The sequence below is a fragment of the Ambystoma mexicanum genome, chromosome 4p, assembly GCF_040938575.1.
Source record: "Ambystoma mexicanum isolate Mex_15411 chromosome 4p, UKY_AmexF1_1, whole genome shotgun sequence".
Classification (NCBI taxonomy): domain Eukaryota; kingdom Metazoa; phylum Chordata; class Amphibia; order Caudata; family Ambystomatidae; genus Ambystoma; species Ambystoma mexicanum.
In genome coordinates this window covers 711,050,161-711,076,596 of record NC_090927.1, presented here as the reverse complement: position 1 = coordinate 711,076,596, position 26,436 = coordinate 711,050,161, and the positions used below count along the sequence as shown (strand labels likewise).

The following is a 26,436-nucleotide window of genomic DNA, read 5'->3' as shown; positions in this document are numbered from 1 at the left end:
AGACCAATTTACTTGATTCCGGAATGGCAGCTGATAGCGTAGCAGCATGAGCTAAATGCAGACGACCTGTAACTGGTGTTCCAGAATCTAGAATGTTCGTTGCCAGCCTTGATGGAGATGATCAGTTATTTTGAGGAGGTGTCCAGTCATAAGAGTATCTGGACAAAGACTGAAATGATGCCTGATATGATGTGATAGGTTATTTATAATGCACTTAATACTCAGTGGTTTCTAAGCACAGACCCGGTCCGTGTCGTCTTGCTTCCAAGGTGAACACGTTGCCCCTGAGCTATCCTCCCGAGCCTGTTTCAAACATTTGTCAGAAGACATATGTAACCCATTTTGGCTTCAATTGATGGCCTTTCCAGATAAAATATCTAGGTGTATGGCTCATAAGTGCACAAGACGAGATGATAAGGGTGAACATTTCCTTTGAGGTACCATGGTTGAAGATGGATCTGGAGAGGTGTGCATCTATGAATGTGTCTCTCTGTGGGAAGGTGAATGCACTAAAAATGATATCATCCCAGTGAATTAATGATCTGTTTTCAATGATACCTCTCTACACAGAAAAGAGGCTATACCGGGAAGTGGATAGAGGGATTCAGACCTTACCGCAGAATCGGTCACTGTCGAGATTGGCAATTAAAAATTGTTTGGGGAGCCATTCAGAAAGGGAAGCTTGAGTGTGCCCAATTTTGCAATTTATCATTTGGCTTTCTCAGCACAGCATGTGTTGCCTTATTTGGAAGAGGAACCCTTTGCATGGGCAAAGTCTGAAGCTAACATGATGGAACCATGTGCCCTATTGACGTTAACTACGGGAGGAGAGATGAACAGAAGGGTCTGATGGAATTTATTAAGAGGTGTTGGAGAGCGAGGTCTCAGTTACTTGGACAAGACCCATTTATTACTAGCAAATCATTGGTATTGTATAAAAGATTGATCTTTTGGTGAGCATGGGATTTATCCTGAATATGTTGGTTAGATGAGCTTGGAGGGGGAATGGACCCCCTTTGAAGTACTAAGGAAAAGAAGAGAAATGGATGGAGGTACTTATGGAAAATACAGAACATTGAAAAGTGTGGTCATGAAAACAGACTTTCTTAAGAATACAGAAAGAGGAAAGAAGGATTTAGGAATGCATATCTTTCGATTAGGACATCAGGACCACATGGCTGCAGCAGTATGCTCTCTCTTTTAGGCACTCCTGCACTACTTACGAAATGTTTGCAAAAGAGAGGCTGGAAAATCATTGAGGGAAAATAGGAGTTTTATGGGAAAATTAAGCAAATGCCGCTGAACTGGGAAGATAGATCCAAACAGAGAAAACTGCTCAATAGAGTGTTCTGGAAACCTGATAGAGTGGCAGATAGAGGAGCGAGTGAATCTGACATTTTTGGGGGTTGTAAACATAGGAAAATGACAACAGAGTGTAGTCAGGTCAGTACATTTTGAGAGGAGATTGCAGTGACATTCAATGAAGTGTTAAGGACAGATTTGGAATATGATCCTGATGGGCTAAAAATCAATATCACCAGCACTGAGGAAGGAATGGGTACAGGAAACGCATAGGAATCTTTGGTTGAAATAGTCATAATGATAACACAAAGGAAAATTAAGTTGTATGATGATAAGCAGCCTAGCTTTGTAGCCTTGATCTTTTGGTAGTATGACACACGACTTAATGTAAATGGGGTGAGGGGACGGCGGATATCTTGCAATGACACTATTTTGATGTATAGATAATAGTTTGCTGATATTGTATGTCACAAATAATAATAAAATATAATTAAAAAGACCACATTACTTACTAAGAAACTGATATTTATTAATACTTTTGGAATTTAACATTATTATTACTGATATTAATATTATTATTATTATTATTACTATTATTATTTATGGTGGTGTTGGTAGCATCTTGTTATCATCAGTGATCTCCAATATTGTTGTTGGTGTCCAAATAGCGTGAGCTATTCCAGGGAACAACCTTATAGGTCTACTTAGAGGGTTTGCAGATTGAAACAACATTTAACTCCCAAAAAGCCAATATACCTACATTCCGTTTGAACAGACATTGGGCCGCATTATCAGCTTTGCGCTATTTCTAGATGAAATACCAGCCTACTCATTAACCGCTAGTGCCACTCTTTTTGGTAGTAAATCCACTAGTTTTCTAAAATGTAGATGTCAAAAGATCATGTGTATTTACCAAGTAGACCTTCTCCTGGCACAGATTGTTTCACATGATTCCAAACCTTTGGACCTTGACATATCATGCAAATACTGCCCAGTCTAAACTCAGCTAAAGCCCCATTGCATACATTAAATGCGACATATATAGTTGAAAAGGGTGCTGGAGGTCAGACAGCATTATTTGTACTGTTGAACCTCTCCACAGTCCTTAACACCGCTGACCACCAGGTACTGAAGAAAAGAAGATGGCGTCGACATGGGCACAATTTAAGCAAGCAAATGTGTGTAAATCTTTTTTTGGTATCTATGACAAGTCGGTGTGTGCCAACTTGCTGCAGGTCCCTGAAACCGGCCCCTGGCTTTCAATGGAGGGCCTGCCCTCGATGACCCACCCGTTCCTCCTCCAACCTTCAACCTTGAATGAGGCCCCACCCACACACCATCTATTCCTCCTGCTCTGTCCCATCCCCGGATGTCCACCTACCGTGCTGGTCCCCGGCATATCACACATGTTCCAGAGCTGTGCATGCTGGTGCAGTGAGCCAGCATGCATCAGTATAGGGGATACCGTGTTTAACCAACATTCTGCATCATAATGACAGATGTCTTGCTCATGAAAGGAACATGTATGTGATGGGTCCATCAGTAGTATTCTACCCTCTTTGGCATTGAAATACAAATCAACTAAGGTCATTAAACACCTAAGAATTCAATTTGAAATGTTCACGGATACCACTCAGATATCAGGCCTCTAAATGGGAATCTAGTTGAAAATGACTTAAATCGACTGTAAAAAGAAAGCGCTAAACAAAAGCAGGAGAGCAAGATATGTTTAAAGTCTGCTTTGTCATTTTCCATCCCAACTTAAATGCATATGTTCTTTTCCTTTAGGTGAAAAAGTAACTGAGACACTGGAATCATCAGGGGACTCCCTGCTTGCCAAATCATCAACCGATAGCATTCCCTATACGCTAAACTCTCCACCGTCCATGCCTCCGGCGGATGAACTGTGGGATATGGCCAACTCATTGGCTCCAGCAACAGCATATGATGCAGAATCAAATCCAGCTCCGGATAGTTCCGATGTGGTGCAAGCCACTCTGCACATGTTGACCCCGGACACATTCTCTGAATCAGCTGCAGAGAAGGAGGCAGTGATCAGTCCAATGGTCACCCCAGAGATGATCACAGTGCCTGGAGACTCCAGAAATGAAGATGTGTCTACCTCATCAGCATCCTCCTACAGTCACTCCATCATAGACCAGTCTTTTTTTCATGTTTTTCCATCGTCTTCGCCTACACTTTCCAGCTTGCCTGCTTTGGGTAGCTCTGTTCCACCTAGCTTTGCAGTAGGGGTGCAAGACATTGCCGCAGAATTGGACAAGGTCGATTCTGCCAGCGTGGTATCAACAGAGGAGGTGGATTATGGAAGTACCTACATTTCAATGTCTGACCCCAGTACCGCTGAAACCACAGCGCCGCCTACCCTGAAGTACCTGACTACCAGCTCAATGACTACCACAGCCAAAGGCAAAGAGCTGGTGGTATTCTTCAGCCTGCGGGTCACCAACATGCCGTTTTCAGATGACCTGTTCAACCGGAGCTCACTGGAGTACAAATCACTCGAACAGCAACTGATGCAGCTGGTGAGGAAAACGCATTACTTTTATATGTTTTTTTAAATCTATGTGAGCTTTGTATATAAGAAGGATAAACACAGTTATATGTATTTGCAGATTCCCAAAGTAATTAAGCGTCTTTGCTTGTATTAAATAGTAAACACATACAATTGAAGTGGATAATGCACATTGTGTTCATTCTATTCATATATTTTCTTTGATTTGTGTAACGCCAGCCCGGTCTCTTCATACAAACTTCAGAGCGGGCTAAATGGAGGGTATCATTGGTAGGGTCTGGATGTAGTTAAAAAAGAGTATATAAAGCGTCAGCTAAGTGTATGAGAGGTAATAGATGTGGTGCATGACAATCGGGGCACCATTTAATATTAGGGGTGCAATTCTGATTGAGGTTGTTTCCTTGGTGGGTTTAATAGTGCCAAGTATTTTCCGTTTAAACTTTACTTGGATGCACCATAAATGATGTGGGTGGCAACTTCTCTTAGAGCAAACAGAGATGTGTATACAAAATGTGTGGACAGTATTGGAGATTCTTATGTTTTTTGGAACACAATCCATGAGCGCAAATTAGATCTTACTCAGACATTCGGTAAAAATGGAAAACACCTTCACCTTTAAGTGAACAAGTGCTTCTAATTGAGGTCTTGGGTGTGATTATAGAGCCGTCCGATAACGTTGAGTTTCTCTTGGCAAAAAATTAAACCTGCCTTAAATGTATCTACGCTGTGTTGTGCAAAGCGTCTCTTTTGGGACACATTGCCTCATGGCTGCTCTGAATTGTATATGAACCGGCTGATGTGTGACATTCTCTGGTTCTCCATCCAGTGCGACTTAATTGCCCACTCTAGCTGCTCTGCGCACGCATGAAGGAGTGCCGCGCTGTGGGCACTGCGCAGGCTTTGCCACGGCTCAGATACATAGACAACAGCTAAAAGGGTCAGACCTGAGTAATGTATTCAGTGTTCCAGAAATAATAGCTCAGAGGAGCATTTCTCTTTTCACATGAAATGTGTTTTGGGAATCCAGAAAAGCTTTGCTATTGTGCATTTTAAAGATAATCTCTTTGGGGCCACTGTTTAATGTGGCGAAGGGGGGCTTATCTAGAGGTTATGATCACCCCAAGACGACAAACAATTATCAACAGCTCACATGGAGTTCTCTACATCTTAAGCCAGTAGAACCCATTGCACTCGCCTCATGGGCAAACATGTATCACCATTCTGAGAGGTGTCTAGCAGTCTTTGCAGAGCCCCATTCGTTTGTCTTTGTTGTCCTTTCTAAAGCAAACTCCAGGTAAACATGGCTGAAAACTGGCATAGGTCATATGGGCATTAGAGCAGTGAGACCAGCCTACGTGTGTCTGCGTGTCTAGTGACGGAGCACTGCAGTAGTATGTGGCTCACTACGTGTGCAGAGATAGAGGTCTGAGGATACAATGAGATGGGGCCAAAATGAAGCAGCTCTTGGTGTATTTGATGTGAACTGGTTAAGGCCTGTAGGTCGTTTTACTTGCCACCGCTTACTCATTCTGCAAGTGCAGTGTAACATGTGATCACTGTAACAGTGATGTGTTGGGGGATAGATCTATTTCTTCGGCTGGGGCCTCCCTCTGGAACAGCCTCCCTGCTTCTCTGAAACTTGAGGAGAACCATTTTCGGCTCCGGAAGCACCCCAAGACCTTCCCCTTCACTTCTGCCTTCTCTCTTCCTCTTCCCTGCTGATCTCTGTCTGTTGGCACCTGACTACCCTCTGATTTCGGACCCAGATCCCTGCCAACACAGCCGCCACATACCTGCATTGCCTCTTGGCAACCCTTGCACTTAGGTCTGAATCTGCAATCCTACAGTCCCCTTCCTGCACTTATTAGACACCTGTTGTCTGCTCCGTATTCTTGCACTTACCACCTGCTGGCCACACTACCTGTTGTTTAATCTTGTGTTCAGCACTTCCCATTCCTCCCAGTCCCTTGCACTCTCCCCTCCCCTTGTAAGAGGATTCAATTCATCACTACAGCTAAGTCAATGCCTAGTCTGGGATACTGAATGGAAACCCTTATTGATATATCTTTACGTCCAGTTCATGCGTTCTGGATGACTACCCCTATATAACACCCCTCTCTTGGAATCCCCCTGACTCCACTGAGCCACGAAGTAGTTCTGTTTTGCAAGTTTAAACGGTTTATTTGATAATTTAAACAATATATATATATATATCACACTTTATAATAAATTAATAATTGAATATCACACTTAATCTGAGCAGTAATCAATAATGGATAGTCCGGCACTAGCACACTTCTTTATAATCAATGATGAGTGGTTATAGGATGGATACGATAGCAACAATACTTTTATGGTTTCAAATGGATGCAATGTGGAATGAAATGCAGTACAGAAAATAACTTGATAGGATTTCAGCAAAAGACAATGTAATCACTTTCTTGGACAATTCACCCCCCCCCCCCTTTTATGCACTGTAAGGAGATGAAGATGACACAGTTCTTAGGAATGCAATCAAATAGAATTCAGTTCAATTCCCCCCCAGCAGCTTATACAACAGATAGGAGTTTTGAAACACAGGCAAAATGCTTTGAATATGGTGACAATGCAGTGAGAAATATGCTGAAAATGGTTTTAATTCCCTTTAGGAGGTTCAGGGTGAGTGAAATATACTTGGGATGAGTTCAGGCTCACTTTAGCAAGGATCTAGGAGTAACTAGCAGGTTAAACGAATTTTTGGCAAAGGAAAGCAATGAAGCTGCTGTTTTCACACGTGGCTGGATTTTTAACCAAATTGCAAATCGCGGTAAAATTCGCGAGTGCGAGAATCGTATGAGGAGTCGGTTCTAGGCTCGTTGGAAAGCTGAGATGCTAAGCTTTCAGAGGAAAGTTAAACCAAGTTCCTAGCCCAAACGGTTCCAGAGATACGGACGATTAAATAAAGGTAGTTTTTCGGATTTGAAATTTTAAAAGTTCAAAGCGACAGGTTACAGCTTGCAGATAGAAAATGACAAGTGACAGCTTTGCAAATGACAGGTGACAGGAGGCAGTTCTGGTTAGTTTAAAATAGATTGAATTATATTATTTTAACTAAGAGATTGGTTCTGCACAGTTCTGCTAGGTACTCACAATATAATTTTAAAAGGAATGGGCTTCGCCACGGATCTGGTCAACAGGTTTTCTTCACTCGCCACGGACGGTTTCTGCGCACAGCGTCTGGGTCAGCTCTACTCTGCTGGTCTGGTCTGGGTCTCTGGTTCTGATCAGGTGTGTGGGTCCGGATACAGCAGTCTCCGGTTCAGCTGGTCTCTCTCTGGATACAACACTGCTCTCTGGCAAATGGCAAAGTTCTTGCAAAGAATTCAAACAGCTCGCCTGGCTGTGAATAGTGGCAATGATTTGAGGCCTGCTAAAGAGGGATTTAGCTTGTAGTTGACCTCTCTGCTACAAATTCTGAAGTAAAGTCTTGGTCTCTGAAGGTGGATAGATTGAAGTCTCTATGTTGGCTCTCTGGAGGTTGATGGAGGTAAAGTATGGATTTTCCCGGCAGAGCGTCCCGCAGCAGGTGGAAAAGAATCTCCTCTCTAGCTTCCAGTGGCTCTTTTTATGTCTTTTGAAAGTGGGTGTGTGTGCAGCATCACTAGCCAGCCCCTCTCTCAACTGCCCATTGGTCAAGCTTTCCTTTCTCTCTTCATTGGGGAAAAGAAGTGGAGTGTCAGAGCGATGTCATTTAATGGCTTGCAGAAAGGACAATCCCCTGTCAAATTACACAAAATCTATATTTGACCTAAAGACATATTTCATAGATACACAATGGTTTGAAATTACATGCACCCATCACATATCACATGAGGTATACCCTGTTCAAACTCTGCTCTTCCTGGGGGCTTGGGTTCAAAAATGGCAACATATTTCACTTTTTGGTCGGGTTACCAATATTGGATTTGTCCCCGCATTTACACAAATGTTCGCAAAGCATGTGGGCATTAGGTGGTGGAGTGTCAGATTTTTAACATACATACATTTAGAGTAATATCCTCTTTTCCGCTAAAAACTCCCCTGAACATACCACCGGGTCCTAACACGTCTTCAAATGTGCACAGAAAAATCACAAGAATAATGATATCACTTATAAAATGTTCACAAGTCCGCTCTATGAATGATCCATCTTTTTAGATTTATGTTCTGGCCCCAAAGGGGTGTGGTTTCCCAGGTCACATGGTGTAGAAACCAGTTTATCCAGTTTCTGCCAAGCTCAGAGACCCTCCCCCTCCCAGCTTCTGCCAAGAGGAAGCTATTTTACGGTCCCCCTAATAAACCATCTGCCTGGGCCCTGGAAGGCCCATTGTTCAAAAGGAAGCCATTTACGACTACCCTAATAAACCATCTGCCTGGGCCCAGGACAGGCCTTTGTTCAACTCCCTGTAGCTGCTCCACCCCTAATCTAATCAGAGAGGTGACAACTCCTTTTGGCAAGGGGAAGAGTGGCTGAGCAGGTTTTAACTCCTGTGGGGGTAGATGTCAGGCAGAATTCAGTTCCTTAAGCCAGGCCCCAGCTAATGTCACTTCTAGTTACCCAGTTTTCTGCATTCAAATAAACTAACAATTTTTACACATGCAGCTAGAATGCTGATTCTAAGTTTAAAACTATGACATTTAAACAATTGAAACCTATGTGACACTCAAAAGTAGGTCACTCATTTCTTTTAAACATTTAGATTTTTAGTGTCTTTCAGTCCAAATTTACTTAAACTGCTGAAATCCACAGCTCAGCCAGTTTTGCTATGAGCATTATTTTAGGCTCATCCTCTTTCCAGATTTTATATGCCCACAAGACTTTATTCTGTCAAATGTCTGCTGGTGTTCAGTGAGATTGTTGGATATTCTGCAATGTTTGAAATGGGCATTCTGAGCTTGCCTTCAGAGAAACAAAGGGTGATTTTTAAAGTGCTTTCTAGCGAACAGGCACTGCTGTTTTTCTCTTTGGCACCCCATTTCACTCATGGCTCTTCTGACCCAGCACACCCTCACCGGGGGGTGGCAAGTCAGGCGACCATTTTGGTCTGCGCACAAACTGCGCGGTTTTCATAGATTCTGGCGCACATGTGGGTTTTTTCGGCCATCTTGGATTTCCTAAGCCCACAGCACCAAATGTTGTAGCATAATAGTCCAAACGTGGGTCAGAACACCCAACAAACCCCCCCGCCCGACTGCACTTGGATTGAGTCGAGGGGATGTCGGGTGCTAAGGATGTTGACCCACGTGCTCGGAGGTCCGCATCATCTTCTTCCAATTCCGCAGATGACAAAGTTCAGCATCCTTTCCTCCATCAGGGGTGGATCAGTCGGTTCTCCTCGCCGGTCCTGATGGGAGTATTGGGCGGTACACTAGGCCCCTTGCGTCTCTGCTCCCGGTCTCCGGATCGTCCTCCTTGGCCAGTCTCCAGGTTTTCTTTCTCCTAGGACGACAAAGGAAGAGCGGCAATACCTATTCATGGACATTTCTCCCCCACCATTGATATAGTGGGGTGGCATATATATTTTAGAACTCAACAGATATGAACATGCACATTTTTTTTAAATTAAGAGACAGGAACACATAAACTTGAGAAACACAGAATTTGATAGACTATAGGTAGGATCTTTTAGGGTTGGAATTGAATTACTCTGGAGCAGTACCCTCTGGGATTACCGAGGACTCCTCCAGTTGCTGCAAAGTGTGCCTGGGATGGCAACACTTCAACTGGTTTATGTGGACCCACTTGTCTTCCCCCTCTGCCAAACCGCCTTTGGGGATGCAGATCTTGTAGGCCACAGGGAAGATCTTGTCTATAATCTCATAGGGTCCCTTCCATGTAGGCAAACATTTTCGCTGCTTGGCCTGGTTCCTTTGGAAATTGTATAGATAGACCCGGTCCCCCACCTGATATTCCTTCCTGGAAGTTTTCAGGTCATAGTGGGTCTTCATACTCTCAGCTGATCTTTCTAGATTCCGCTGAGCATAGGCAAAAGCATGCTGAAGGTGTTTCCTTAAATTCTCCACATACTCATGAGTTGTGGAGGCATTTATCAACGTTTGCTCTTGGGTTCTGTAGAGCAAATGCTGAGGAAGCACCATCTTGCGTCCAGTCATCAACTCAAATGGTGACATTTTGGTTGCAGATGAAGGGGTAGATCTGATGGCCATTAGGACCAGAGGTAATCGGATATCCCAACTTGGCCCAGAATCTGCCACAAACCTCTTTAATATGCTCACAATGGTTCGGTTATATCTCTCTACTGCCCCAGAAGAAGCTGGCCTGTAAGCAATATGCAACTTCCTTTTGACCCCCAGTATCTCCCACATCTTTGTCATTACTTCACTGGTGAAGTGGCTACCTCTGTCTGACTCAATCCTTTGAGGTAGACCAAAACGGGAAAAGATGTGGTTAATCATCAGGGCAGCTGCTGTTTCTGCCTTGCAGTTTGGGGCTGGGAGACATTCCACCCACTTGGTAAACAAGCATGTAACGGTCAACATGTACTTGTTTCCTCTAGACAAGCGGATTACAGGGCCTACAAAGTCGATTTGCAAATCTGACCATGGCAGTGTCATCCCCCTCTTTTGGAGAGGCGCACGGTGTGTGAGGGATGATGGCTGAAATTGTGCACACACAAGACACCCCTTCAAGTATTGGTCGAGGTCCTGCCCCATGTGTGGCCAGTATGCAACCTCTCTTAAGATTTCCAGTGTTGTGTGAAACCCCCTATGACCGGCGGTGGCCGCATCATGGGCGTGACTTAACATCAGGCTTCGGAATGAGGTAGGAACCACCCACTGATTGTGGCCAGCTTTGGATTTCCTTACCAACAAACCATCTTGGATCCGGAACATTTTTGGACATTTCATCAACACTCTAAGGTCCTCTTTCCCGTTGTAATCGGTATCCGTCAGGGGAAAGTTCTCAGGGTCCTCAATGTGTTGATAAAATTTACCAATTATTGGATCCCCCTTCTGAGCGGTAATCAAATCAGCATCAGGGGTCTCCTTGCTCCATTGGGCAGTTGACAGATCATTGTGAGCATTAGTCTGGGACCTACTGATAGCAGTGACCTGGATTTCCCCCATTTTTGGCCAGCTGGTCAGCTAAGTCATTTCCAGTTTTGTCTGGTCCCTCTACTTTGGAATGACCCTTGATCTTTTTCCAATAGATGGTCATCTCATTCGAGGTGACCAGATCATCAATGTTTTGGATCAACTTCCCATGTTTCAAGGGTTTGTTATTAGCACATAACATGCCTCTGGTTTTCCAATTAACCAGGTGCTCCATGAACCCGTTCCGTACATAATCCGAATCTGTGATTATGACCAGTTCGTGGAGTTGATGCTGGACAGCAGTGAGGATGGCCTGATGCACAGCCATCAATTCTGCCACGTGACTACTTCGGGGACCAATTTTGTATCCAGCGGAGGGTTCTGGGAACTCCTTCACCCATGCATTCCCTACGCCAGCCACCAATTCTTTCTCCCCGTCGTTGTCAACATGGTACGAGCATCCATCCACATAGACAGTGGGCATTCCCTCACACTTGTCCTCTTCAAAGACTTTGTGTGGGGAATTAAGGTATGCCTCCGTGTTGTCCTTGATTTTTAGACTTTCATCCTCGAGACAGTTTTCTCTGGCACAATCATGCAAGTCAGCCAGACCTTGCGCGAGGGGACTCTTCTTGTTTTGGCCATATCTGACCTCCACAGGAAAGCCTTGCATTGACAGAATCCAGGAAGTAATTCGGGAATTACTCACATTTCCGGCCCGGATTCTGTCACTTTGGAGATATTGCAGAGGCTGGTGTGGAGTCTCCACTATGATGTGTTCCCCATGGATAAACGGGCGGTAATTCTTCAATGCCCACACCGTTGCCAGGAGTGCCTTCTCACAATCGTTGAATTTTTCCTCCACAGAGGATAAAGTTTTGCTCGCATAGGAGATTACTTTATTGACCTTGTCATGCTTTTGGTATAATACTGCCGTCAAGCACGTATTAGAGAACCCCGTCTCCAGGAAGAACTCCTTGTTTCTGACAGGGTAAGCTAGGCAAGGCGCTTGTGAGAGGCTTCTCTTGAGTTGTTTTACCGCCTCGGCTTGTTCTGGACCCCATTCCCACTTGACCCCCCCCTTCAGGAGATGAATCAGGGGTCTGGTGATCTCTGCGTAGCCCTCAATGAACTTTCTGCTGTAATTAGTCAGTCCAAGGAGGCTCTTTAGTTCCCGCAGAGTTGCAGGGTCTTTCAGTTTCTGAAGTGCTTCCACTTTCTTTTCCTGGGGACAGAGACCCTGAGGAGTAATCTCATGCCCCAAGAAATTAACACGGGTTCTACACCACTGTGCTTTCTGAAAGGAAAGTTTTGCTCCGGCGGCCTTCAACTGGGTCAGAACATAATGGATCTCCGCTATGTGTTCCTCCACAGATGAACTTTTGATGAGGACATCATCTACATAAGCCAGGTTACCCCTCGCACCCAGGTCGGGCATGGCCTTATGTAGGAAAATGTTGAATTCATTGCCGTAGTTGAGGTATCCGAAGAGAGTCCGGGTCCATGTATACTGCTGGCCCCCAAAGGTAAAATCCAGCTTGTATTGGTCCTCCCTACTGACCGGCACGGTCCAGTATCCATTGGTCAGGTCTATTGTAGTGAATACCTGTGACCCCTGAATCTGGGCCAGCCCTTGGTTAATGTAGGGAAGAGGCCATCGGGAAGTATGGACCCGTTTGTTGAGCTCCCTAAGGTCAGCACAGAGTCTCCACTGGCCGTTTGGCTTTAATATTCCCAGCACCGGATTATTGAAGGTGCTGTGGACGGGACGGATTATTCCCCTGGACTCAAGGTTCTTAATTATTTCAGTAAGGGACTCCATTGATGCGAGAGGCAAGCGATATTGCTTCACAAACACTGGAGTCATGCCAGGGTCCGTGGGGATTGTTGTTGTGTGGATGTCGGTGCGACCACAGTCATATGAGTCTACCGCAAAGAGATCTTGGAAATCCAAGAAGACTTGTTTCAACTTTTGCTTCTGTTCCAGAGTCACACAGGCATCAGCAAGGTTGACTCTCTCTCCCACCATCTGTCTGAAGCCTGGAAAGACTTCTGGTTTGACTATCTCAGCGGCCTCCTCCAGCTGGGTGGAGAAGTCCCTGGTCAGAGTGCTGATTTGGACTGGAGGCTTCAGGTGGGAAAGACAGCCCTCATGGACCTGGAAAATCACCTCATCCCTCCTGAAGTCACAAGTCACATCTTCCTTACCATAAGGGCAAGAAGTGTACACCAGGAAGTTCCCCCCATGGCGGGTAAAAATCCTGTCTGGTGTTGTATTGTCCTCACTGTCACTGTCAAAACAGTCCTTGGGGATTGGTCCTAACAGTTCATTTCCTAAATCGATGGAAAAATGTCGGTCATCAACCGCCATTCCAATAATGGTGCCTGCGGCTAGAGTAATACTCTTTAAGTCGCTGTAATCCACCTCTATTAGAATGGTGTCATGTTCTATGTTGACTAATGGAGTTGGGTTTACCCCCAACCCTTGCTGTTCTGTTGGAGAGAAGCATTTAGGTGTATATAAGCATCAGGGTTTTTCAAATGTTGTCCTCTTTTAACTTTCACTTCCAGGGAGAATTGTCGGGTCCTTTCTGGGATGGTGACTTCCTCTTTGACCTGAATCTCAACTGCATAAGGTAGCAATTGAGCTGACCTAAATGCTTTTTCTGGATCATCAAAGCCCATGGGAATATCCGCTAATCGGGACCAAGCTTTGAAGTTTATTAGGTCCAAACTAATGGCAAAGCGATTGAGAATGTCACTGCCTAAGTAAAAAGCAGCAGTGACGTCTCGCACGACCCAACAATTGTGGACTATGCTCTTGTTGCCAATGGAGATTTTGAGCATACACCTGCTTGGCAGGAGATGTTTGGAATTGGGTGCTTCCAGGTCCATTTCCCATTTGTCTATCAGTTTGAATGTGGGAATGGCTGGATCTTTTGGGAGTTGGCGGAACATGGCTTCGCTGATGAAGCTCTTACCGTTGTTCACACACACTCGAGCGAGAACAGAGTCCTTCCCATCATTTAACTGAACGGGGATGAACAACTGCTCTCCAATTTGCTGAATATCAGCCAGGCTCTGAGCTGATTTCACATCTTTCTGGACTATAGGAGTGGGAGTTTCTGATTGTGGATTAGTAAAGAATTTCAGGTTTTTTTTATTCCAGTGTGGAATACCACCTTAAACTGGAAGGGAGGTCGATTTTCAGAAATAGAGAGGACCCCCCATCACCAGTCTGTTGTCCTACTGCTATTACTGTCACGTCTGGAATTTGGTTATTCTGGAAGTGGAATTCTACTTGGTCAGATTTTTGTTCAACCATGTGGCATGTGCCGTGTAAACTAACATGGTTGACACTCTGTTTTAATTTTATGGGTCGGCTAGTCTGGGTCCAGAGGACCTTGTTTACGCAATCTATTAGGGGTGACAACCTTCTCAGGAGGTAATTCCCTAGTAAACAAGGGGTGCCCTCTGGAGTCACAACTATGACCGGGTGTTTCAACTTGTGTCGCCCAATTTTAATGTCCAAATCTGCCGTCCCCTCGACGGGAATTTCCTTCCCGTAAAAGTTCTGGAGTTGTTCAGGAAGTGAGGTGAGAGGAATTTGGTAATTCCCTCCCCTTCCTGCATTCAGTTCATCAAAGGCCCTTCTGGACAGAAGGGTAGCTTGAGATCCCGTGTCCACCAGCGCTGAAATCGTACCCTGCCCCTGTACTTGTACCGGGGCATAATATCTTCCCTCCTTCTCCTCAAGGGGGCACAGATAATGCACATTTTTGGACAACTGGTGGGCTAACTTTCTGGTTTTGGACATTGCAAGAGAAGAAATTTGGGCAGAATTCTGTGGAGAGCCTTGGGAATCTGAAAGAAAAAGTTGGCAACTGGAGATCAGAGCCATTGTGGGTTCCCCTGGTTCCGGTTCTGGGCAGCCCCCACCTTTTTGGAGGCAGTCATCAGGATGGGTTTGAACCAGGGGATTTTGGTATTGTGGGTTCTGGGATGAGATGATGGGCAGCGGTAGCTCAGTCTCCATATCTCCCCAGTCTGAATTGGCATCCCTTGGGACCCATTTTTCCTTGGGAGGAGTTCCCCCATCTCTGAAGGAGAAGGTCCTTTCCCCAGGATCCTCTGAGGATCCCTCTCCCTCAAATTGGAAGACCTGTACCTCCTCCACAAAGTGGGTCTGTTTGGGTCCTTTGTTTCTCCTACCCCCCCTCTGCTCCTTGGGAGGCGGGCTTTCAGGGGCAGGAGATTTTGTTTCCGGTTCCTGGTTTTCCAGGGGCTGTTTACAAGTTGGGAAGGAAGCTTCCTCCAAGGCTTTACACCCCCCTTCCCCTTGTGCCTCCTCCCTGGGAACCGGTGTGTTATCGGGGTGCTGCCCCCGTCATTGTTCTGGAGCACCAGTTCCAGAGTTTGGGGCATTCTGCGGTGGCATGCTCATCTGAGGGTTCTGTTGAGCCCTCAGTATGTGACCCAGATCCCGTGCCATATTTTGGACCTGGCGCTCTAACTGGGAAACCCGCTCAGGCTGATACGGGGCTCTATTTTCTCCCCTAGGCTGATCCCGGGAAGGGTAGCTATCCCTTCTCTGGTAGTACCCCTGGTTGGGAAGATTTTGGTACCCCTCCACCCTTGGCCTCCCCTCTCCCGGATTAGGTTGTCTGGGCTCAGGGAATTGGGGAAAGAAGGATGGAAGATTTTGGGGCTGGAAATTGGGTGGATACCTGGGGAAAAAGTTCTGCCCAGGATTTGGAGAATTTCTGCTCTCCTTGGGGAAGTTAGGAGGGAAGTTCCCCGGGTCAGGTGCTTGGCTGGATCCCCCCCTTGGGCTGGAGGAGTTCACACATAACCCAGGATTGGTCTGTTTCCCTTGTAACGGGGACTTACATAGTCAGGAGAGCGAGGGACCTCATTTGTGGGACTACCTCTTTCACTCCCTGTCTGTGACTGGCCCGAGGACCTTCTGGGCCTAGCATTATTAGGTGCAGGTAGGTTTTTAGGCCCCCCCATCTCCAAATCCAAAACGGGGGTGACCTTTACCTCTGCCACCTTGGCAGCAGAAGGGGTGCTGTTGGTTTTGGGATTTTTCTGGGTATTGCTTTTATTTTCTATGGGCTTCTGCACCTCATAGATCCGGGTAGCCTGTTCAATGACCCAGTCTAAAGATCTTTTCTCATGAAAATCTCTCACGAGCTGGGTCATTATATATTTGGGCAAGGCATGGAAAAATGTATTGACAAATTCTCTGCTGTCTGTGCGCACCCTTCTGGTGGTCTGCGCAAAGGCACGTTTCAGTTCTTGCACAAATTCTTGTGGGGCCTGATCCTCCTCACATTGCAAATTGTAGGCTGCCTTGTGAGCCTCTTGAGGATTTCTGTGAACAGAAAAATGTTTCAAGATGGCCGCCTTATAGGTGGACCATCTTAAATGATTTTGGTCCTCCAGCCCCGCAAAGAAACTGGAGTATTCTGAGGAGAATGTCCATTTGACGTACTGGATGCAGCTACTGCTGTCCTTCAAATGGAAAGTCTCCATCATTTGCTCATAGAGCTCCAAGTGTTCCCAAACAGAGTACTTGGCGTTCTTATGATAAGGCGTGATGACACTCCTGATTGCCTTAATCTGTTTCAATGGGTCCTTAAGCAAGGCCCTTTTTGCCTTATTGGCCTTTTTGGTTCGGGTAACCCTTGTCCATTCATCCTCTGACTCAGAGGCACTCCTCCCAGAGGTTCCTGTCTGATCTTCCAGGTTTTCCCGGATTCTGCAAGCCTGGGAATGGCTGGCAGAATGTGGGGACCTGGTCTCCTGTGTCCTGCGCCGTTCAGAGGAGTCTTCAGATTCCTCCTTGCTGCCAGGATTTGATGGGTACCCCCCCCCACTGACCTAACTGGGCAGAAGTTTTCAGGATGCCCTTAATGGGCCTATTCTCCTGGGGTTCCCCACTAAATTGCACTGTGCTTGGGTGCCCATACCCGGATGCCCGCCCATCCATTCCTGGGAGGTACTGGCCTATGAGCCCCATGCTTCTGGCTGGATAGTAATCTGCCATCCCTGTGGCCCGGTGCTCATGTGCGCCAGGGGACAGGGGGGTGGCAGAGTCCAGGGACTGAGAGAGATAAATGCCTCTGGTACTAGGGCTCCTGAGGTTATGCTCAGGAGTTTCCCTTTCCCAGCGAACCTGGTCTCTATCCGCCCCTGCTCCCTGTTGCAATGCAAGAGCCTGCGCCTTCAGTTCCTCAGTTAAGGCCTTACTAGACTCTATCAGTCTCTCCTGCATCGCTACCTGTTGTTGGAGCCTATCATTGTGCTGGCAGAGAGCCTCATTCTCTCTCTGCGTTTCCTGATTGGTCCTGGAGCACTGGGCCAGTCTTTGCTGCAGGGGGGTTACCTCCTGAGCTGTGTCCCTATTTGCCTGCTCCTTTCTTGCCAGAGCATCCTCCACCTTCCTGGTGTGCTCTAACAAGTTCTGGTGTTCTTTTTGGAGGTCACCCAGTCCCTGGAGGGCCAGGTGATTTTCTTCCATTTTCCTTTTTAATTGGCAGACTTCCTGGCCTAAGGTATCCCTTTCCTGACTAAGAGCCTGCATCTGTGCCGCCAGGTCGTCCCTTTGCCTTTGGAAGGCACCAGTTTTCTGGCGCTCCTGGTCAAACTCTGCCTGGGTATCCAGGTCTTTCAAAATCAGTTTATTGCTCTCTGCCTTCTCCCTATCTAGGTGGCTTTGCAGGGTGACTACCTGCTCAGCACATGCCCTATTGAAGTATAACTGTTGCTCCAGCTTTTTCTAGCTCTGCAGTAGGGAGTCCAAACCTTCTTGGTACTCCTTCTGCAAGGCCAGAAATCTGGTATCCTGGTCCGCCTTTTCCTGTTGCAGCACATCCATATCCTCCTTTATTTTAGTGATGTACCGTCTGCTGTCATTTTCTGACTCCTGGCTCCTGAGCAGCCTCTGCTCAGAAGAGTCCAGATCAGATTGGGCCTTCTGTAATGCCAGCAGTTGCCTACTCGCCAGATCTTGGCCTTCAGCACATTTGTCCTGCATGGCTCCCATATGTAAATATAAATATGCCGCTACCCTGGCAATCTTGTGGTGCTCATCCTTGGCCTTCGGGGCCATGTATAGTTCACTCAGGGCCACATGTAGGGGACCCTGATCTCCCCATATAGCTTACCCTGTTTCAGTGACCTGTTGCTCGATTGCCTGCAACCAGACCGTTTGGTCCTGATGAGTCCACTCACCTCTCACAAAGAGCTTATGTAAGAAGTGTTCTCTGGCTATTTTCATATCTACCAAGGTCGTCATTCTAGAGATTGGTCTCTGTCCTGACTTACAGAAGTTTGTATTTTATTTTTGCAAAACAGACCTTTTCCTTAGAGCGTTCCTTTGAGGAGTGCTTTACAGCGTAACACAGCGTGGTGATCCGACCGGATATGTGTATGTGGTCAGCTGGCACGCTGTATTAATCTGCACAAGTGATAGATCTAAACCAAACGTCCGGCTCGAGCCCCCAATTTGTAAGAGGATTCAATTCAACACTACAGCTAAGTCAATGCCTAGTCTGGGATACTGAATGGAAACCCTTATTGATATATCTTTACGTCCAGTTCATGCGTTCTGGATGACTACCCCTATATAACACCCCTCTCTTGGAATCCCCCTGACCCCACTGAGCCACGAAGTAGTTCTGTTTTGCAAGTTTAAACGGTTTATTTGATAATTTAAACAATATATATATATATATATATATATATATATATATATCACACTTTATAATAAATTAATAATTGAATATCACACTTAATGTGAGCAGTAATCAATAATGGATAGTCCGGCACTAGCACACTTCTTTATAATCAATGATGAGTGGTTATAGGATGGATACGATAGCAACAATACTTTTATGGTTTCAAATGGATGCAATGTGGAATGAAATGCAGTACAGAAAATTACTTGATAGGATTTCAGCAAAAGACAATGTAATCACCTTCTTGGACAATTCACCCCCCCCTTTTATGCACTGTAAGGAGATGAAGATGACACAGTTCTTAGCAATGCAATCAAATATAATTCAGTTCAATTCCCCCAAGCAGCTTATACAACAGATAGGAGTTTTGAAACACAGGCAAAATGCTTTGAATATGGTGACAATGCAGTGAGAAATATGCTGAAAATGGTTTTAATTCCCTTTAGGAGGTTCAGGGTGAGTGAAATATACTTGGGATGAGTTCAGGCTCACTTTAGCAAGGATCTAGGAGTAACTCCCTTGCCTCGTCACGCTCTGAAACACTTGTGTATGGGCGCAATATAAATATAATATCATATCATATCTTATATCAGAGAATCCTTAGAGTCAACATGAAGTTACAGACTGGAAAAAGCATGCAGGTATCAGCATGTGGCAGCTGGATCTCCTTCATTCACTCTTTCTCTCATTTTCTTGTACATATTTCTTTTAATCTGGATCCATAGAGCGCATACCATAGAGATACATTGCAGGAGTCTGCTTGTCCAAGGCTGACCCCTGCAAGGCTGCTCTGCGCATCTCCCCCTCCTTCTCTCTGCAGGGTGGAAGGCAGGAGTGCGTCCCACCACACCACCCCTGTTCGTATTCCATAGCCCGCTCCCGACCATCCTCCACCTCCCATCTTGACCCCCCTCCACAACACATACCTTCACCCCCCTGTCCTGCCGCTACATGTCTCCGTATAGGCCAAAGGGAAGTGCATTCCTCTATTGTGCATCGTCTTTTTCCAGGGCTCTTGCATGTGTCGTGCTTCCTCTTGGCAGTCCCTACACCACAATCGATTTATTTATTTATTTGCAAGTGTACAAGTCTTTGATAACAAGTGCTTTATGTAAGTTCAGATGGGTGGCAGGAGCAGCTTCATTGCTGGACGATTTAAGAGAGATAACATGGTGCAGTGATTGTTACACTAATCTGGTATTGGGGTGGAGAGAGCAGGAAACATCAAAATAGGACAACATTGCCAGATATGGTTACTATGTATATATCACAACATTTAAACATATGTGCAAGTATAGTGACTCGGCTGTGTGTCGTGAGAGAGGGATCGTGTGACTGTCCATGACAGGGGATCCCTCAATAGAGAGGAGATTCCTAAGGGCAGTTTTGAACCCTTTCACAATGGGATGATGTATTTCTCATGTGGGCAGGGAGTTCCGGTGATGGGGAGTAAGGAGAATTATAGAGCAAAGGTGAGCGGCCGCTCATGGTGTTCAGGGGACGTTAGGTGCCAGGGGTGAGTAGAGGTTGCAATAGTCAGGCAATGGGAGTGGGGGATCAAGTGCATGCACGGATTCAAAGAGCAGAAGAAAACATTTGAAAATCGAGCTTGGAAAGCCAGCCAATGTTGATGTGGTGTGCAGCATTAAAAATGGTGTAAGGTGGATGAAAAAGAAGCGTTCTGCCAGGAAGGAGGCAATTCAAGCACAAAGAGTGTCCTTAAGGCCAAGATGAGATAGTCTGGAGGAGAGATGGATGACCAAATGTGTCAAAAGCAGAAAAGTCAAAGAGGCGAGGTAGCAGTGGTGACCAGTAGTAAGGAAGCCAGAGATGTGGGTGGTTCGATTTACTGTCTGCTGTTGTTTTTTTTATTATTATTTTTTTTACACACTTTATTTATTATTTAAGAGTAAACATACAAAGAATAAAACTAAACTACAACATATCCATAACATCATGAATATACATTCAGGTTGCAAAATGCAGAAATCCGATAATAATCATACGTTACAATTCCAAAATCATAGAAAAGTAATACCCATTAATATTTACAAATCTCTTTTTCACAACCAGCGTTTAGATTCTTGACACACAAAAGACAACACAACATAGACAGGCACAACCGACAATTTTGTATAATATTCCCAATAGCCCCTTAACTAATACTTACAGAAGATAACCCAAGTGATTATTAACTGTACAATTCATGAAAGGATCCCTAAATTCGGGAATAATGGCTATCTCTCCGCTGCTTCAAAAACATAACTTTCTCATAATTCGATAAGGCTTGAACATCTAAAAGCCATACATCTACATTTGGCTTTTTCCTCGACTTCCAAACTTTAAGTATTTGCTTTGCCGCTAATACCAAAACCTTATCAACCCAATCTGTTCTTATTCTGGCTTTATCCCCTCTGTCCCTGTTAGACAACAAAATTGTCGAGCAGAAGGTATGCGGAAGAGGTTCTCCCACCACGATGTCTAATCTATGTAAAACTTCACTCCAAAAGGTGCAAACCCTAGAACATGTCCACAGCATATGCATTGGGGTGCCCCCACCACAACCACAGCCCCAACAGGCATCAGAATTCAAAAGCCCCAACTTGGCCATTCTTGAAGGTGTCCAATATAGTCTACAGATAATCCTTTGCCTAATATACCTGAATCCCAGGTCCATTTTTGTCTGCACCCCTATACGAAGCAGGTATTCCCACTCCTCCATAGGGATATCCATGCCTAGATCTTCCACCCAAGCCTGACAAAGTTTTTCCCATGCTTCCACATGAGTATTTTCCACTGGCATTAGTTTCATGTACGTAGAAACTGTACACGGAAAAGAGCGAATGATCTCACATACTGAGGGTCTCTCTCTCATGGTGTCACCCAACATTCCTTTCCTTTCTACTAAGAGAGTATTTAAAACCCTGTAACGCCCATGTTCCCGGCCCCCAATCCTGAAGGATTCCCTCAGGCGATCAAAGGAAATCATGCGATCATTTTCCCAGACTTCGCAAATTTTAAGTATGCCCCTTTTAATCCAGCTCTGCCAGCATAAAGTTTTGTTTGCTATCTGCAGCCCTATGTTATGCCACAAAGATGTGTCATAATGTACCCTGATGTTTTCCCCTCAATTTGTCATAACATTTTGTAATACCTCTCTAGCCGTACTCATAGCTGGTAATTTTATTGTAGAATTTGGCATCTTGGACATCGAGTACATATCACTCAGAGCATAAGGTGAGAACTGTGCCTGTTCAATAACAATAATACTGTCTGCTGTTGTAACCAGATTGGAGTGGGGCAATAAGGCCATTCACCTCTATATTGGTTGTGATGTGGTTAACCAGAACATGCTCAAGGACTTTGGAAAGGTGCATGAAAATGGAGAAAGACTGGTAGTTGGCAGGTTTGTTGAAGGCAGCAGTGGGTTTCTTGAAGGTGAGGATGATGGTAGCCACATTTAGGCAAGTTTGGATGATCCCATATAGGAGTGACAGGAGGAAAGGAAGGGGCACGTTATTTATATTGGTTTCTCAACTAACTGCAGTGTGAAGCTGTCAGTGCAAGCATGGGATATGGAGGCAGACCAGAGGAAAAGTGCTAATTTAGACACAGTGATGTGAATAGAAAAGATAGGGTCATGGTGGGTGGTTGTTAATATAAGGAGGGAGGAAGGTAGAAAGTATGGTAGTTAAAGTCTCCAGTATCTTAGAACTTTTATAAAACGGAGATATAGCAAGAAAAGTTATTGACATAGTGCAAGGAGGAGAAAGAGCGTAGTCGAGCTAGACAAGCAAGGACTAAATGGTCACAGACAGTTTAGGAGGATGAGAACAGAATCAGGAGCTGTGGTTAGATTTGTAAATAGACTTGGCAAAGCCCAAAGAAATTGAGAGAAAAAGGGATTCCTTGTAAGAGGAAAACAGAGTAATACAGTCAGGTTTGTGCCATTGGCACAAGTGAAGATGTATGGATGTCCAGAGCTGGTCAATGACTGTAAAGATCCCTGGTTGAGGGTGATGTTGTGAACGGATGAAGGAGGAGCAAGATAGCAGTGGTTGAAGGGAAATGCTAGTGTTAAGTATAAAAGCAAGGAGCCCGGTTAACAGAGTTAGATAGTAGTGGGGATAGAGCTTGAAGGGAAGACGTGACTTTGTCAAAATATGGTCACGCTTGAAGAAGCCCTCACAAGACCCCAATATTCCCACAAACTACCACCCCATCAAGACAGTGCCATTCCTTCACAAAATATTAGACAGAGCAGCTTATCTGCAAATACAAAAATATCTCAAAGCTAACAACCTCCTTGGTGTACGACAATCGGGCTACAGACCAGGTCACAGAACTGAATCTGCACTCCTGGACCTTAAAATTCAAATGGATGAAATCATAGACCAAGGGAACCTATCCATTCTTCTCCTTCTCGACCTCTCTGCGGCCTTCGTCTTAGTGGACCATAAAATACTATGTCAACACCTTGTCACAACAGTCTACTTCTCCATTGCCACAACCTAGATCGAATCCTTCCTATCCAACCGAACAATGAGAGTCTTCTCCAAGACCACCACGGCACCACCAGCATGTGTCACCTGTGGAGTCCCTCAGGGCTCCTGTATCTCCCCGACACTGTATAACATCTTCAATAAGCCCCTCTTCGACCTACTGGATGAGCAGGGTGTCTCCTATACTAACTATGCAGACAACACCAAAATCCTCCTGCCTATCTCTGGCAACTACAATGCCGACACTGATACTTTGAATGAAACATACCAAATCATCCAAGCATGGATGGGCTAGCAACTACAATGCCGACACTGATAATTTGAATAAAACATACCAAATCACCCAAGCCTGGATGGCCCAACATGAGCTATGTTTAAATGATGAAAAAACAGAGTTACTCCTTGTAGGTACTCAATCACATCTAAATAAACTACATAATGACTACAAAGCCTTCATCACAGACAGCAACCCTATCTCAGTCCCCAAAGAGGTAAAAAGCCTGGGGGTCTACCTAGACTCGTTGCTCTCATTAACACAACATGTGAATGTAATTCCCTCCGTGGCAACAAATATGACAAAACTCATAAATGCTTGCAGATCCTTCCTCACCTCCAAGAGCTGCCTCACGCTAGCCAGAGCACTGATTCTATCTAAAATCAACGATTGCTATTCCCTTTTGCAGGATCAACCAACCACAATATCAAAAAACTCAAAAAAATACAGAACAATGCCCTAAGAGCAGCCTTGAACATACCTAAAAAAGAACATATCTCATCTGCCAGATGAACAGCCCACTGGCTGCTGGATTGCGACCGCATTGATTTTAAAACCCTCCCACTAACACATAAATGCCAGGCCAAAACAGCCCCACCATACCTCGCTAACACATTCTCCAAATCACAATCCACTAGTCCCACCAGGACAGTCCACACCCACCTCCTCGCTGTTCCCAGATTCAAACATAAAAAGTCTGGCGGCTGCAGCTTTCCGGTAGCAACTAAACACTGGAACGCACTCCCATTAGCACTAAGATCAGAGGCATCCATCTGGTGCTTCCGAAAATATCTCAAAACATGGCTTCTTGCACAAGACCAATAATTCTCTGTAGGATTTCCTCTACTGTGCGCTTATGCTTACCTTCATCTATGTACTGCTAGCACTTTGGGGTCGGGGCACGTTCCCATGCCACCAGACCCTTGCTATTTGTTAATTGTCAATATCACCTGTCGTTCTGCCTCTACACTTTGTCTCTGTTGTGTACAGTGCACAGATGCCACCGGGCAGGGACAGCTATACAAATGCTAAATACATTTTAAAAAATGGTGTGTTGGAGTGAGGTTTGAATTTGCATCTAGTGATGGAGGAAGGCTGGTGGCGTGTTCTGAAGGAAGATGCACACATGGGCTTGCTCTGCTAATCAGGAAGCTGAGACTGTGCCTTTCTTAGATAGGTGAATGAGTGGGTGAAGGGAACAGAATTGGTGTGCAAGGCTTCATGCATAGACCATGTGGTGGAATCCTGATTTCCCTAGCAGCCATCTCAGAAATGGGGGTGGTGGGAATCTAAGTGGTCCACAGATGGGACATTTCTTGGGAGCTATTGTGCATTCCACAGTACCAGAGTAAATACCTTGGGGAAATGTCGGATGTAGGGGAAGGGGTGGTTCTCCTACTGGGTGTCAATATGGGTAGATGAGATTGTGGTAGATGTGGGAGGAGCCGGCAGAATGGCATTTTGAAGAGGAGGGATAGATAGGGATCCGAAGGAAGGGGTTTATGGAGAGAGGTACGGTTAATATTAATGGGGATGCATGTAGTTCCTGAGTGTAAAGTAGGTAGGTGATAGTTATTATTAGGATTAGAACATACTGGAGCATTGTAAATGTGAACAGGATCTAAAAAGTATGCAATGGGTAGAGGCTACCAAAACGTACAAGTACAGTTATGTGAGCGATAGTAAGTAAAGTGCATATAGTAGTCAGGTAGTAACTAGAGTACAGGTAATAGGCACATAGCAATTATTTTGGAGCACAGGTAATGGGTTTAGTGAATCTCAAGGGTTACTTAGTGATACAGGCAGTGTGGAACTCCCTTATGATGATGGAGGTGACATCCATAATGGGGTTTAGCCATGATGGCTCATTCTTTCTTTCTCTTGTTCTCATTCTGTCTCTCACCGTTCCTCTCGCTTACACGTTGATTCCCACATTTGCCTTACTTCAACATTTCCTTTCTCTGCCATTCTCAACCTTGCTCTAGTGATGTTCCTCTTTCTATGTACAGCTCATTCTTTTCTAGTCAGTATCTTCCTCACTCACTCTTACTCCTTTGTGTACTGTCCTGTTCCCAAACAGGTCCACTCTCTCCCTAGCTGTTACTATTGTATTCTCTTCTCTTGTTTCCTCTTTGACAGTTGCTCATGCTATTGCTCTCTTTCTTCTATGATTTCTCATGTTGGTCCTCCAATCTCTTTTCGTTCTCCTCCTCTCTTCTTTTCACTCTCTTTCTCTTTCACTCTTAACTCTTTCTGTGTTATTCTTTCGTTTGCTTACTCAGACCCTTTGTTTCACTCTTGGGCTTGGATTTGTGTTTGTATGTAGGTTTCATTTAGTACAAACCTAGCTAGGAAGCAACAAAGCACTGCACATGTTTATGAGGGCAACAATGAGTAGGGAGTGGCGTTACAGTATGTGGCACAGGATCTTCTGGCAATAGAGGTTGGATCTGATGTTGGATCATAAGGAGCTTAGGAGGTGCCCAAGTGTTGACTGGAGAGTAAGGTCTTGAGTTCCTTTGTGATTGCTGCTAGGGTGGTGCAACTGCATACAGGGCATCGCAAGTAAAGGGATGCTTCTGGTTTCCTGTTTTCTTTCCTTGTGTGCCAGTTTCATCTCATGCCTAGCGATGGCCTGGCTCCTGGTGGAGTTTGTCGCACCTGCACTCCATGTTTTCAGCAGGTCGACTTGCTTGTGAGTAGTGGTTGCATGTAAATGATTCAGCCAGTCTTAAAGAATATTCTGGATGAGATGCAGAGCAAGTGCAACTCCCTTAGGTTGGGAAAGATGTGGTTGTTTTTGTTTTCTGTTTTAGCATGTGTGGCAGTCTTGATTGTCACTGGAATGCTGCTGAGGAGGGTGTTTTCCCCCATCAACATGGCTGATTCCCAGGATTCCTGAAGTCTTCAGGTGGATGGAAGGGTTTTATCTTGAGGAGGAGGGTTGACTGGTGCCAGGTGGTTTGGGCTTTTTTGTTGCCTCTGACTAGTTTTTCCTCTCTTCCT

At 45.2% G+C, this 26,436-nt stretch overlaps 1 protein-coding gene across 2 annotated transcripts in view; it reads left to right on the top strand.

Moving 5' to 3' along the window:
• IMPG1 (interphotoreceptor matrix proteoglycan 1) overlaps positions 1 to 26,436 on the top strand; it is a 1,923,199-nt gene that overhangs the window by 1,450,929 nt on the left and 445,834 nt on the right. For both annotated transcript variants that reach the window (XM_069606284.1, XM_069606285.1), the window contains exon 13: positions 3,091 to 3,845. In XM_069606284.1, coding sequence (XP_069462385.1) covers positions 3,091 to 3,845 — 755 coding nt within the window. The remainder of the gene's footprint in view (positions 1 to 3,090; positions 3,846 to 26,436) is intronic.